Source organism: Neofelis nebulosa, chromosome 3 (genome assembly GCF_028018385.1).
Source record: "Neofelis nebulosa isolate mNeoNeb1 chromosome 3, mNeoNeb1.pri, whole genome shotgun sequence".
Classification (NCBI taxonomy): domain Eukaryota; kingdom Metazoa; phylum Chordata; class Mammalia; order Carnivora; family Felidae; genus Neofelis; species Neofelis nebulosa.
The window spans coordinates 143,196,202-143,211,416 of record NC_080784.1 but is presented as its reverse complement, the minus strand read 5'-3'; the positions used below and the strand labels follow the sequence as shown (position 1 = coordinate 143,211,416).

The following is a 15,215-nucleotide window of genomic DNA, read 5'->3' as shown; positions in this document are numbered from 1 at the left end:
GCAGCACACAGCCCGACGCAGGGCTCCAACTCAGGAGCCGTGAGATCATGACCTGAGCCGAAGCCGGATGCTCAACCAACTGAGCCACCCAGGCACCCCATTTTGTGACTACTATTCTAATTGTAATTGTAATTTATTACACCTTATGATGATGAAGCTGAGATTTATCATTTCTAATCTAGGTGTACATATCTGTGCTGGGAAAAAATTGAAGAAGTAGAATAAAAAGTCCCATATAGAACATGTGTTAAATATGCTCGTAATGAGACATGTAGCTATCAAAAATTATGTTTTCAAGAATGAGTAATGATATAACAAAACATCATAGTATTATGTTAGATTAAAATTTGGAGGGGCGCCTGGGTGGCTCAGTCAGTTAAGCATGCGACTTCAGCTCAGGTCATGATCTCACAGTGCATGAACTCGAGCCCTGCATCGGGCTCTGTGCTGACAGCTCAGATTCTGTGTCTCCCTCTCTCTCTGCCCCTCCCCTGCTCATGCTCTGCCTCTCTCTGTCTCAAAAATAAATAAAAACATTTTAAAAATCTTTTTTAATTTTAATAAAATATAAAAATAAAATAAAATAAAATTTAGAGAGCACATAATCGCATATAAAGTTTCACATACACATAGAAAATATATTAACCTGAAATGCATCAATAGGTTAAGAACTACTCTTTCTACTTAGTGACGTTCTAGATTTTTTTTTTATTTCTCATTTGGATTTCCCTGCATTTTTAGAACTGCCTAAAATGATTACATTTTTTGTAATCAGGAAAACATTAATATTAAAATATGAAAAGCAAAATGAAAATGAAAATGCAAGAGCACATAGAATTTAAAGACAGATGGTTTAAAGGAGGAAAAACAAACATGCACAAACATACTCTGCCCAACAGAGGACAAGAGGCTCACCAGCGTGACATTTCTTTTCAGGTGTCCAGTGCCACAGAAGCCCACACACATCTGGAGAGCCGCATATTCAACATCGCGATCTTACCACAGACACCTGACGCACCTAAACTCTCTCTGGGAGCATCTCTCCATATGACCGTGAGTTGGGTGGGATGGCCTGTGGTTTCCACTTGGAGGAGGCATGCTGATGGGTTTGAAGGAGTGTCCTGCTTTTGTATCTGGCAAATGCCTGGCTCAGAACGCAGACACTGGGGCCAACAATAACCAGCCCTGATGTTACATTTCTCATTGACTTGAAAAAGAAACCTAAAATTCCAGAGCGAAAGTAAGGTTACATGGAATCCACCTCAACCTCCCATCCTTGCTTCTGTCCTTTTTACAGCATCCAGATGGTCACAGTAGTTGGAAGGAGTTTCAGGGTAGTATAGATTTAATCAATACCGTTTGGGTGTAATTGTTCAGTCAGTTATGTCTCCATCTAGTTGGAGAAACTGCCACTCTATATTTTAGAAGCCCTATTAGAAGTCTTTTTGTTTTTGTTTTTTTATCATAAAAGTTTCCTGGAGAAGGTGATGTCTTTGCTGAATCCAAACAAATAAGTAGCAGTTATCTAAGTGAAAGTTTGGGGGGCACGTTGGGAGGAATGGAGAGGTGATGGTAAAGAGCACTTCCAGATTTAAGAACAGCACATGCAAAGACACAGAGGTGAAAGACAGTATGATGGTTGGGTAAACTGCAAACAGTTCAGTAAGACCCGAGAAATTAGGGAGGCAGAGGAGGAGTAGTGAGGATGTGGAGGTTCGTGAGCTAGATCGCAGAAGTTCTCGTGTGCCGTGTAGGAAGGAGTGTGGGCATGTGGAAAAGTTTGAAGCAAGGTGACAGCTAAATTAGTACATGAAGCTTAGTTCAGACAATTAGTAACTCCACTGTAACCCTATATCCAGTGGATATGTAATGCCAGAACCCCTGTTCTAGACAGAACCACAAGCATACAAGACCTTATAAATTAATCATTAAGGATTCACATTTTAGTTAGCACCCACATAATTACACCCCAAAGCAGTGTATCAGCCCTGAGCCACAACAAAGAGAGCAGCTATAGTTTTAGAAATTATGGGTCTGGGGCATGACAGAGACATAAAGGGGGAAACAGAAAGTTTTTAATGAATAGCTGGTATCGGCATTTCCACCATAAACCATAATTTAAAGAAATCATAATTCAGCAGCACTATAAAGTCTATAATTCATCATTCTGACTGAAGGAACTTGGATCAGAATTTTCTCTAAAGTGTAAAGAAAAATGTGCATATGCATTGCTTGCCAAATGCTAATGCACTGTTGTTTGGAGTTTAGAGGGAAAAATGGGCCAGGAGCCATTCCCACTCTGTTGTTGTGGACTCTAGAGACTTCTCAAGTTACTTAACCTTTAGGGTCTCAGGTTGCATGTTTGTAAATTAGATCTGTCCCGTGTAATTTAGGATATCACAAAGGTGAGTTTACTGTAAAATGTGATTAGCTCACTCTTTATCCCTTAAAACACAGTTTGAAATTCTTATGATATTAATGAGAGCCATTACTATAGGATATACTTATAATCTGTGATAAAAAGACATTTTCTATTCAGTGACTTAGACTCATCTAAGCACACAAGTTTTATACATATTTGTAAATAAATACACTATGAATATATATTTATGCTAAATAAATATATGGTATATTCATATATGTGTTTAAGGGTAGGAGTCCACCTCTCCAATCAATCAATCATTCAAATAAACACTTTTGGGCCCCTAAGTTATCCCAAGTGCTGTGGAACATATTGGAGGTTCAGTGTGGAAATTAGAGTCTAAAACACGCAAGTAAGTAAGCAATGAGAATATAGCGATAAATGCCATGATGTGATATGCAAGCAGAGTCACAATATGGAAGCAAATAAGGAGACACCTAGTTCGGTAAGGCATGGGGGAGGTCATCGAAGCTTCCTCTTGGAGGTGAACTGAGTTGGTTGATGTGTAAATTATGTCTAGAGCATGGTCTCAACTTCAGCCTGCATTGGGATCACCTATACAGTTTGTTAAATCACAGATTGCTGGAGCCCACCCCAGAGTTTTCTGGTTCAGTAGGTCTAGTACAGGGCTGAGACTTTGCATTTCCAACAAGTTTCCAGGTGATACTGTTGCTTCTGCTCTGCTCACCCTACTTGAAACCCCATTTATCTAGACTGCAAATATGGGGAAATTCGTTTGAGGCAGATGAGCAGCAGGTGAAAAACGTTGGAGAAACAGGAGAACATGACATGTTTGAGGAATTACAGAGAGTTCAGTTGGCCAGAGCATAAATCTCTATGTGAAAAAGAAACAAGAAATGAAAGTCAGATCATAGAGGATCTTACAGATAAGATGAAGAGTTTCCATTTTGTTCTGAGAGGCTGTTGGGGCAAGTAGGATGTTGAAGAATTCATAGCAGAGAGGGGGCATGATCAGATTTTCAATTTAGGAAGATCATTCTGGCTGTAGGGTAAAGAACACCCACATGGGGTCCAAACAGAGAACAAATTGGTCAAGAAATAAGCTGTTGCAGTCATCTAGAACATGAAGGGTTAGTGGCATGTACCACGTGCAGTGGCGATGAACATTCACAGTGAGATCTCAAAGAGATACTGGCACACCCATGTACATTGCAGCATTATTCCTAATGGCTCAGAGGCAGAAGCATCCTAAATGCCCTCCAGCAGATAAATGCATAGAGAAAATGTGGTATACACAACAATGGAATATTAGTCAATCTTAAAGAAGAAGGAAATCCTGCCATGCTGCAATATGTATGAACCTTAAGGACATTATCCGAAGTGAAATAAGCCAGTCACAAAAGGACAGATACTGTACGATTCTACTTATATGAGCTATCTAAAGTAGTAAAACTTTTTGAGACAGAAAGTGGAATGGTAGTTGCCCCTGCAGAGGTGGGAGGGGGTAGAGGTAGGGAGAGGGCAAAGAGGAGTTGTTTTTGTTCAGTGGATATAGAGTTTCAGTTTTGTAAGATGAAAAAGTTCTAGAAATCTGTTCCACAATGATACATATATAGTGAACACTACTATACTGTGCACCTAAAGTGGTTAAGATGGTAAAAAAAAAAAAAATAGAGATTAAAAGATATTTAGAGACATAGTGGTTAACTAGATATAGGAAGAGAGCAAAACAGCCCAGTTGCTGAATATGTAAAGATGCCATTCATAAAGATGAGGAATGTATGGGGACTTCAGGGCAAGGGGGAGAGGTGGAAGATATGATGGGTTCAGTTTGGGATGTGCTTATAAAATGTGTGCCTATTAAGGGCTGGCAAAACATATTCTCGGTGGGAGATAAACCTCTGAGAATCATTAATGGTGGGTAGTGGTTTAATCCTTGGGCCTGAGATTCCCCAGGGAGATTATATAGAGTAAAAAGCAACAAAAACAAATACCTGCCAAAATGGAAATTTGTTCTGTGGCCTTTCTGTAATGCTCTCCTTCATCAAATATAAGATCCTTAGACTTTTGTTTCTGATGTTCCACCAGATGTATGTGCATACATACATGTATAAGATGTATACATATATGTATAATATTATAAGATATATGTGTGTGTGTATGTATGTATGTATATACATACATACATACACACACACATATATATATACATATATATATAAACATATGAGATATGTATATTTGGGATATATATCATATTTGGGCAGGGAGATCTGTAAACACGCATGTTTATCAATAATAGCATAGTACAGTGTGAGATTCAGCAAATAAGTTAATAGATTTATATCAGTTCAGTCTTCCAACTAATCATCCACTACTTGACTTAGAAGATCTTTAAGGGCAAAATCTTTGACTAATTAATCTTGGTATCTTCCCCAGCATCTAGCACAATGGCTTATAGAAGAGCTGCTTAGTAACTATTTGTTGACTAAATGAATCATTTTCAGACCTATTTTCACATAGCTAATAACTCCCTAAACTATATCACTTTCAAATTCAAATAATTTAATCATATGTGTATGCACATGCATACACACACTTTGAACATCCTATTTCCAATTCCTCTCTTAAGGGGGAAGAAAATTCTTTTATCTCTTAATGTGAAAGACAGAATATTTTTTACTTCCTTTTTTCAAATGGTTGTGCTACTCAGAGTTGGGTTTCCCAAGGTCACGACCTAAGAAAAAGGCCTCGAACAAGTCTTTCTAGTTCCATTTGTTTCCAGTGATTGCTGTAACAAGAGGTCTCTTAAAACCACTCTTATTGGGGTTAGCAAGGATTCAGTTGGAACAGCTGATCCCTTGTCTTGTAGACTCAAGTCTAGGCATGCTGTATTTGTTTTCTGGCTGCGGGCTTATGTGTCCGTGTTTTTTCTTGAGACCCTTCAAACACTAATAAAATCATTATCTGCAATTTCTAGAAATGTTTCTTTATCCTTGGAATTCCTACTGTGCTTTATCTGAGCCTTTCAAGCTACTTAGCAGTTTGTACAGTGGAGCTATTTATGAACTTCCCTCACTAAAAACTGGAAATCCTTAAGGAAAGAATCTATATCTGATTCATCTTACATCTGCCACAGTTCTTTGCTCGGTACCTTCCCATATTAGGTTCTTACTAAATATTTTCCACATGAATATGTGAATGAATTAATTTTGTCTGAACTAAACTATGTGAGAAGATGGCTTCTTGTAAAACCTCCATTTTACTCATCTCATCCTCATAATTTCTCAGGCCAGCCATGGGCATTGCTGCTTTGGTTTTATGACAGTCAACATGGGAAAGTGGTCTTGCTTCTAATAGAGGTTGAAATGATAATGTTGTTTATAAATCCTGACTTAGGGATTTTTAAAGATTTAAGTCACATATACTTTGCTAAGACTTACATGTTAAAATGTTTTGGCCCTCTAATTATTTAGATGACATTGCAAGACCATGGAAAATATTTTTTTAATTAAGTTGTTACAAAAATATTTTCATTATTTTATTTCTTAGCTTAATCTTTTCCTAATGATATTTTTCATCCACTCAACAAATTGTTATCAAGCACTTCCATGTGCCATGTGCTAGGTGCTTGGGATCTGTCCATGAACAAACAAAAATCCACGTTCTCATGGAGTTTCCATTCTCTTGGCAGGTCAGGAGAGAATAGACAATAAGTAATAAACAAAATAATAAGTAACTCATATGTTGTATGTTAGTGAAACTATTATGGTAAAACAAAAAGTAGATCTAGGTCGAGGGATCAGAAATGTGGTGGGAACAGGAGAAACCCAGGTTGCAGTTCTAAATGAGGTGAGCTTTATTAGGACAATGATGTTTAAAGAAAGATTTGCAGGAGGTGAGGGAGATAGCCCAGCAGACACCTGAGGGAAAGGCATTCCAGGCCCAGGGAACCATGTGTTCAGAGACATCCAGTTGGGAATGTGCTTAGATGTTCAAGGAACAGCAAGGTAGCCAGCATGGCTGGAGCAGAGTGAGTGAAAATGACAGTCATCTGGTCAAACTCACAGATGTGTCAAGTGTGTGTGTTGGGGGCAGCAGAGAGAGGGGCAGAGGGAGGAGTTGGGGCAGACCTTACAAGGTCCTCACAGGCCATTGTAGGGACTTTGCTTTTTTTCAGAGCAAAATGGAGAGCCATTACTGGGTGTTGGGCAGCAAGGGTCTAATCTTCCCTGGCTGACTGTTGTGTTGAAATACACTGTAGGTGGGGCAAGAGAGCAGTAGGGAGGCTGTCCTGTTGATGATCCAGGTGAGAAATTGTGGCTCCCAACAGGGTGCTGGCAGTGGCAGTGGGGAGAAGCAATTGGATTCTAGATATATTCAGATGCAATATGGGTATTATGAAAACCATTATTCTGTAATCTTCTTTTGTTGACAGATATCTTAATAAAAATGTGTCTTCTGTAATGATTTCCATAAAATTTAATCTTTCATTTCTTACTATGTTTAATTGATAAATATTCCAAATAGCCAATATTAAAATTGATTATACTTTGATATATCTCAGACTCAATATTGCTTTCTTCAGAAAATCGAATTCTTCCTTTTTCTACCTAGTTCCTATTTCTATTAGTAGGGAAATAGTAATAATAAATTCCATAATAAATTATCTGTCATCTTGGCTGGAATATATTTCCCTTTAGCCATGCTCCTATTCCGTTCCCTCTTCTTATTGCTTTATTTTAGGGACATCTAGATTTTCAAAAATATCTCCTACTACTCTGAGAACATTCAGTTATCCTGATGGTTTTGAGATTAAAAGGTGGCAAATGGTACTGAACAATGTGCTGAGTCTACACTTCTGTGCCCATGTTGCTGCGCCCACACATGTATACATTTATGGGTGTGTGCACACAGGCATGGGCTGTAAACACCTTACATGGGGCATATATTTTTAATTTGTTGTCCTTACTTGTTTTATTTTAGGGTGAGAGACCAGCTGCTATTTGTAATTCTTATTTTCCTTGCTCATTACATTCCAGACCTGAGCAGTGGCCTGAAATATGACTCTTTACTCTAGGAGGGTTGTCCTAACCTGCAAAGCTGCCTCTCCCCAGGACATGCGTGCCTTCAGGACACTTACAAAGCAACTGCAACCTTCAATCTTTTCACGGTTAAAAGGAAGACTACCACGCCCTCCTCCATGAGAATTACTGAGCCCTACTTAATCCTTTCCTAAATGGGGAAATTCCTTCTTCAAGAAGCAGAGCTTCAAAGAGCAGGAGAGCATGTCAAACTCTAACCCTTCAGGGGTCAGTTAGGAAGAGCCTGCAATGAGCCGGATATTTTTGTTCTGTTTTGTTAACAGCATATGTGACCCAGGCAAGGGGCCCATGCTCACACACTTTTCCCTTTTCTCATCTCCACTCTGTGTTTTTGCTGCTGTCCCCAACTCACTGTTATACCTGGTCATGAGATTCAAAATCTCTTTCTTTTCCCTTTTTTCTTTTTTTGAGCGTTGTCACTATTGGTGGGTTATGGCTGTACACAGGTGAATGGACAGTAAAAAATATGTACACATTGGTCTTTTGATTAATTTTGCTCGACCCCTTTATTGGGTATTGAGAAATACCCCAAAAGCAATAGCTAGTTCTTTTGAATAGTGCAATGGAGACAAAGATAACATTGACTATTTTTATGTGCTTTAATAGATAATTGTTAAATCTCTGAATTCAAATAATGAGACTCCTTTGGTGTCTGAGGTGAGTTCATCTTTGGGCCTTTGAAGCTACCACTGTTGGAAGGAAGGAACGAAGGAAGGAAGGAAGGAAGGAGAGGGGAGGAGAGGAAAGGGGAGGGAAGGGGAGGAAAGGAAAGGAAAGGAAAGGAAAGGAAAGGAAAGGAAAGGAAAGGAAAGGAAAGGAAAGGAAAGGAAAGGAAAGGGAGGGAGAGTGGGAGGGAGAAAAGGGAAGAAAGGAAGGAAGGAAGGAAGGAAGGAAGGAAGGAAGGAAGGAAGGAAGGAAGGAAGGATGGATGGATGTTTGGGTCACAGTTCCCATTAGCAAAGCTGGGGGGGATTAGGGAGGGCTTCTTACCAGATACAACCTTAGCTCATTAAGTTAGAGGAGCAAAGATGTAGTGACCCAGCTGTGAAGAGCAGAATAGCAGAGTAGCCAGTTGTGATGGTTCATTTTCTTTTTTTTTTCTTTTGTTTATTTTGAGAGAGAGAGAGAGAATGAGAATGTGTGTGTGCATGCACACACAGAGGAGAGGCATAGAGAAAGGGAGAGAGAGAATCCCAAGTAGACTCTGTGCTGTCAGTGCAAAGCCCAAACGTGGGGTTGATCTCACGAACCATGAGATCATGACTTGAACCAAGAGTCAAATGCTTAATGGACTGAGCCACCCAGGTGTCCCCATTTTCAAATATGTACCACTATGAGTTCCAAAACTAGGGAAAAGTGATCATATTGAGACTCCTACAACATGCACTGACACAAAACTGGCAGAGTGCAGGGGAGAGGAGAGTTGGGGTACAAGAGAACCAGAAGAAGGTTCTATAACCCTGGGAGGTTCTTAACACCAAGACAGATCTGCAGTGCAAGATACCACATCCTTCTTCTGAACTTTCAGAGAAAATTTTGCTGTGTGTGATTAATTTAAAAGCCCAAAATGAGGTCCTTTGTTTTGTTTTGTTTGTTTGTTTGTTTTGCTTTTTCCTTTTGCTTTTTTAATAAGGCTTTTTTTTCCCCCTCTGGCTTTTGTTTTCATCACACCATTTGTTCTTCTTCCTCCTTAAACTTTGTTTAGGCTCGGGAAGATGGCCTGACTGTGATTCAGCCTCATTCCCTCTCTTTTGTAAACTCTGAGAGACCAAGCGGAAAGATTATATATAATATCACTTTACCTCTGCATCCAAATCAAGGTAAGATGTACAGTAAATGATCTTTTGAGTGATGCTGTTGTTATCTAATGGTTGACTTATCTTCAAAGCTCTGAAGTTTTGTCTGCATATACTTGTTGAGGATTTAAGGAGTGACAGTTATTCATACCTTTGCTCCCCTGTTCTGAATTTAAGACCAATTAAGAGAGAGACACTGTGGTCAGACAGATGGGGATGAATGTGTCAGCATTGGTATGACAGAGTTGTGCTGGAGAACATGGTGTGCATATAATCTCAGTCACTGGGTTGAGTGCACCCTCTCACGTACAGGCAGAACTGGACAGACAAGCACTGTCTGTAGGGACAGATCCTGCCCCAGTGAAGTTACGATAGGTGAACAGACCAGAATGAGCATGTGCTCAGGACAAGGAGCTCTGCCAGAAAGCACAGAAGGGGCTGAACCATACATAGTCCATTCCTTTCCCATTTGGGTAAGCTACTCTTCACCCATGGGGAAAAATGAAAATGTGGAACTATAGTCAGAGGAAAGGTAGGCCCCTGCCATCTGTCTTCATCCTTTAGATTTCTTACTTTTGGGCTTAACTAATAAGCCTATCCCTAACAGAAGTGTGGCTGTCCCTCATGGAGAGGAGATTAGCTTCTGTTAAGGCAAATTCTGCCTTCCCAAGACCAACCACTGCCCTAGATGAAAGTCTTTTCACATCATCAAATCCCCCAGGAGAAATAAAAAATTAAATTTTATTACCCTTTTGATAAAATCCAGAGAAATTAAACTCTTAAAAGTCATCCTTCACTTTTTTTAAAACCTGCTAAGTCACAGCAAGAGCTGTTCTCCCTACATTGCCAGGGTAGAAGGTACAGTTCTCTCCATCCAGCAGCCGGGGCTGTCTTCTGGAGAATGGCATGGGTCTCTCAGACCCTCATAACTTGAGTTAGTTCAACACCAACTCTCACATGTGTCCTTCTTTCAAAGTGTTGATAGGACATGAAAGGTGATCATAGCAGCATTATTTTTATACCTGAGAAATTTAGAAATGATAGGAAAATTTTTTAGCCCCTAAAGCATTATCACAAGCAGAATAATAATTGCAAATCCAATTCTTAGAATAGTCATGATCCATGTTACTGTTGCCAAAGATTATCACAGAAACTGAGGTATTTCTGAAGAAAAGGCATAAATTGAGAAAGTTCTCATTATAGCCTAACCAGGAGACCAGTCTATGTCATTTTCTCAGCAACCTTGACCTTTGAACTTAAACTCAATTAAGAGAATCTTGTAATTATGGTACAATGTCTATGACTTGTGGAGAATTACCTAGTCTGAGTTATATTAGGGGCAGTAATTTACATCTTACTATTGTTTATAGTCAATGAATCCTAGTCAAGAATCTATTTGGGTTTCACCCATGAGAAGATGTTCAGCATCACTAAGCATCAGGGAAATGCAAACCAAAACCACAATGAGATATCACCTCACACAAGTCAGGATAGCTAGTATCAAAAAGGTAAGACATTACGAGTATTGGCGAGGATATGGAGAAAAGAGAAGCCTTGGGCACTGGTGGTGGGAATGTAAATTGGTGCAGTCACCAATTTACACTGGTGGTTTCTCAAAAAAATTAAATACGTCCTGATCATATAGAACTACTATATGCAATCATTGCATTTCTGGGTGTTTACCCAAGGAAAACAAAAACTCTAATTCAAAAAGATATATTCACCCTTATAATTATTGCACCATTATTTACAATAGCTAAGATAGAGACACAACCTTGGTGTCCATCAATAGGTGAATAAAGAAGATGTGATATGTATACACACACACACACACACACACACACACACACACACACACACACACACTGGAATGTTATGTTACTCATCCATAGAAGAATGAAATCTTACCATTCATCACAACATGGATGGACCTAGAGGGTATCCTACTAAGTGAAATAAGTCAGACAGAGAAAGACAAATACCATATGCTCTTTATTTATGTGTGAATCTAAAAAATAAAACAAATGAACAAACAAACACAAACAGACTCATAAATACAAAGAATAAACTGGTAGTTTCCAGAGGGGAGATAGGTAGGGTGATGGGAAAAATAGGTAAAGGGGATTAAGAGGCTCAAACTTCCAGTTATAAAATAAATATAGGGAATATAGTCAATAATATTGTAATAACTTTGTATAGTGATAGATGGTAACTATACTTAATTGTGGGGAGCATTTCATAATGTCTATAATTGCCAAATCACTAAGTTGTACACTGAAACTAATAGCATATTGTATGTCAATTATACTTCAGTTAAACATTTTTTAAAAGATGCTGTTAAAGTCTATTTGGGTTTTAGATTCACTCTTTTCCTGAATGCTTGGAGAATGGTATGATAAGAGAAACTAGAGAGCAATTGTTCTTGAAGTATAAAAGACTCCCATCAGTGGGAAAGGCAGCTTTATGGCTCTGGTCATTCAGTCAGCCATCAGAATTACTGTTCATGCTCACTCTGAGTCTCTTCCTCCCCAGGGATCATCGAACACAGGGACCAGCCTCACTTTCCAATCCGGTATTTCACGCAAGAAGATATTAACCAGGGAAAAATCATGTACCGTCCTCCCCCTGCAGCTCCTCATCTCCAGGAAATCATGGCCTTCTCCTTCGCTGGTAATGCCTTCCTCTCTATTTTGAGGCACCCAAACTGCTCTTTGTGGATCTTCATGGCAGGTTCTCCCTGACTCTTCCTGTTGTCCTTCTGGACAGTTTAGTGACACTGCTTTATAGCTGTTCAAAATAGCTTGAGACTTGTAGACCAATATGTAGTTGGGGCTCAGTTTGTCATTATTTTTCTTATTCGTGCATGCAGGAATGCTTTCAGTAAATCTTTATTTGTACCTCCTATGTGTCAATCACATACAGTGAGGTCTTGGAGATATAGTGGTGAGCAAAAAGAGACATGAATCCTGTTCTTGCTGAGTTTTGGGATCTATGTATGGAGACAGAATTTGAGAAATAATCCCAGTAATGAATGTTTAATTGTAGACTAAGAGAAGAGCTCTGGATAGAAAGAAGAAATGTTCAGTGGTAGAATTAGAAGTGACAAGACTGACCTATACTGAGGGTTCAATGGTGGCTGACTCAGGGAGGCATTGACAGTGGAGGGACGTGTGGATGCTAATTAGCCTAAATGTGCATGTTGGGATATTGGGAGAACACTTCCAAAGGAAGGCCATACACTCCATGTGAAGAGGCCCTGGGGAGGGAGAGAATGTGGCATTCTGGGGCTTAAAAAAAAAAAAAAAAAGGTCAATGTGTCTGGAACAGCAGAACAAGGATGAGTCTGGAGGAAGAGATAGAGGCCAGACCTTAGAGGCCCTATAAGCCTTGGGATCTTTATCCCAAGAACAATAGGAACACAGTGGAGGTTTTAAGATCTGGGGAGATAGCTTTTTATAAGGAACTCTTTGACTACAGTGATGTGAGTGGATTTGAGGAGGAGGCCATGGGTGGATGGGCTGTGGGTAAGAGGAATCTAGGGAGAAGCATCCCCTACTACCTCAGAGAAAGTCCCATGCAGGAATGGAGAATGCAGTCAACATTTGGGGCTGGGATTTGATAGAAGCCACCTTTTTTAAAGGAAGAGAAAACTGAATGAAAGAATAGCTGAATTTCTAATTTGAGCCATTTTGTGCCCTACCACCTAGTCATGATAGTTAATCTTTGCTATCCCTCATCTGTCCCCTTGACCCAGTAATCAAAGCTGCTGAGTAGAATGCAGGAGTTTTGTAAATACTTCTGTATTGTATAGAATCTGGAATTATTCTAAAAATCTTGAATGCTGTTTCCTTACGATCTTTAAGATGTATGTGCCACATAACATGATTAATATGGAATATTATTTTTATATAGTAGCTTTATTCATACAGAACAGCTGGTGATTTCCTATGGTAAGTTGAACACGGGTTAAATAATTTTAGAGTTACATTTTAAATCATGGCAAACATTTAAAATAATATTTTCCATTATTTATGTTAAATGCAATTGTCCAGAAAATGATTAACTCTTCAATTATATTGAACATATTTAAGCGTGAGCATAGGCCTCTTCTCTAGGGAATATCCCCAGTGTTTAGTAACTGGATAACTAATAGCCCATTAAAATGTTCATGGTTCTCTAACTTGACAAGACCTACTTTACAAAGAAACTCAAAATATCCTGGGAGTAGGGGGAAAGAAAACATGTCAACCATGGTTGAAGTTATGTCCATACCTATTATACTTGCCTAAATTCCTAAAGCCTTTTTAGTGAGAACAGAGTCCTGTCCTATATAATCTATGAGATAAATGCCATGAGATAAATCTCTCACATCATTACAATGTGTAAATCAATGTCCCTGGCATCACTCAATTCTACGATGGAATTGACCCACCAAAGAGCCTTGTCAGTGATATACGACATTACCCACATTCACTGATTTGTAGGATTTTATGTACTGATAAAATGGAATCTGAATGAATGTATTATAAATCACTCTAACTACTGGGATATAAAATTATTCTACTCTACAGTTCTTTTTGTTACTTAAAATTAGCGATGGCACCATTAAATTCAACATAATATTAACAAAAGACCGGGTGATCTTTCCTTAAACCATAATAATTTAGATTAAAACATCCTTTCCTTTTCTAACCTCTGCCCCATATTTTGTACCTTCTCCATCTATTTCTGATCCCAAAATGCTTAGTACACTGATTTTCTCTTTTCTGTTCTTTCAGGTCTCCCTGAATCGGTGAAATTTCACTTCACAGGTGAAGATTTTAATAGCAATTTTATTAGAAAATGGAATTTTCCTTTCCTTATTAGTCCTTTCTTTTTGTTCCCTTCATCATTACTTGCATTATTTTCTAAGAACTCCTTAAAAGTTATATAAGACAAGTTTTTCTGAAATGATCACATGACTAAATAGTAATAGTGTAACTTTGTATTCATAGAAAAAGTAATCCATCAAATATCCGAAAGATTAGTGTTGTTCAAGCCCCATTTCAACCAATCCCAATATCTATTAAAGAGAGGTAATAGTGGTTAAGAGGTTAGCCTCTGGATTCAGAGGCTGCCCCGAGGGTCAGCCTACTCTGGGAAAGTTTCTTAACCTCTCTATGCCTGAATGCCTCACTCATCAGTGGGGATAATAACTAATAATTGCATATATGTAAAGCTCCCAGAACAATGGTTGGCACAGTCATTCCTCTGTGACACTCAGCTAATGGGCAGTGGTTGTATATAGTCTTGAATTGAGCCTTTCATTGAATGCCTTGCTACTGGAGGGAAATGAAAGCTGTGTGTAGAAGACCCCAGCATTCCAGCTTTAGTTCACAATGCAGTAGAAGGTGAGTGCCAGTAAGCAGAAGCACAGTCAGACCTGGCATCTATGAGGAGCAACACAGGGACAAGCTTTCTTGTTTAGATCTGGTGTGAGGATGGTTGGCTATAATCCTGAAATTGCTGTTTAGGTGGGTTTGACTATTCCATTGGAATCAACCATCCATATGTCTGTCCTATTATATTTCGTGTAGGATAAATTTTGGTTAGAGAGAAAGTCATCTCCCTCAAACTCCCAGACTTTCTTTCCTTTTTTGAGGGTTAAAAATCACACGTGTTGTGATTTTTACTTGTTGTAAATTTCATTGTTGGATCATTGTTTTTTGTTTTTTTAATTGAGATTGAATTGACATAAGACACATAACAAATTGATATATAATATATTAGTTTCAGGTGTACAGCAGAATGATTCAGTATTTGTATATATTGCAAAGTGATCACAACAGTACATCTGGTTAACATCAGTCACCATAAATAGTTACAAATTATTTTTTCTTGTTAGTATAACTTTTACATTTACTGTCTTTGAAACTTTCAAATATGCTATAC

At 38.7% G+C, this 15,215-nt stretch overlaps 1 protein-coding gene across 1 annotated transcript in view; it reads left to right on the top strand.

Annotated features, from left to right (window-relative positions):
- FRAS1 (Fraser extracellular matrix complex subunit 1) overlaps nucleotides 1-15,215 on the top strand; it is a 426,196-nt gene that overhangs the window by 303,804 nt on the left and 107,177 nt on the right. The window contains exons 32-35 of the mRNA XM_058722162.1: nucleotides 937-1,053; nucleotides 9,194-9,308; nucleotides 11,817-11,954; nucleotides 14,063-14,095. Coding sequence (XP_058578145.1) covers nucleotides 937-1,053; nucleotides 9,194-9,308; nucleotides 11,817-11,954; nucleotides 14,063-14,095 — 403 coding nt within the window. The remainder of the gene's footprint in view (nucleotides 1-936; nucleotides 1,054-9,193; nucleotides 9,309-11,816; nucleotides 11,955-14,062; nucleotides 14,096-15,215) is intronic.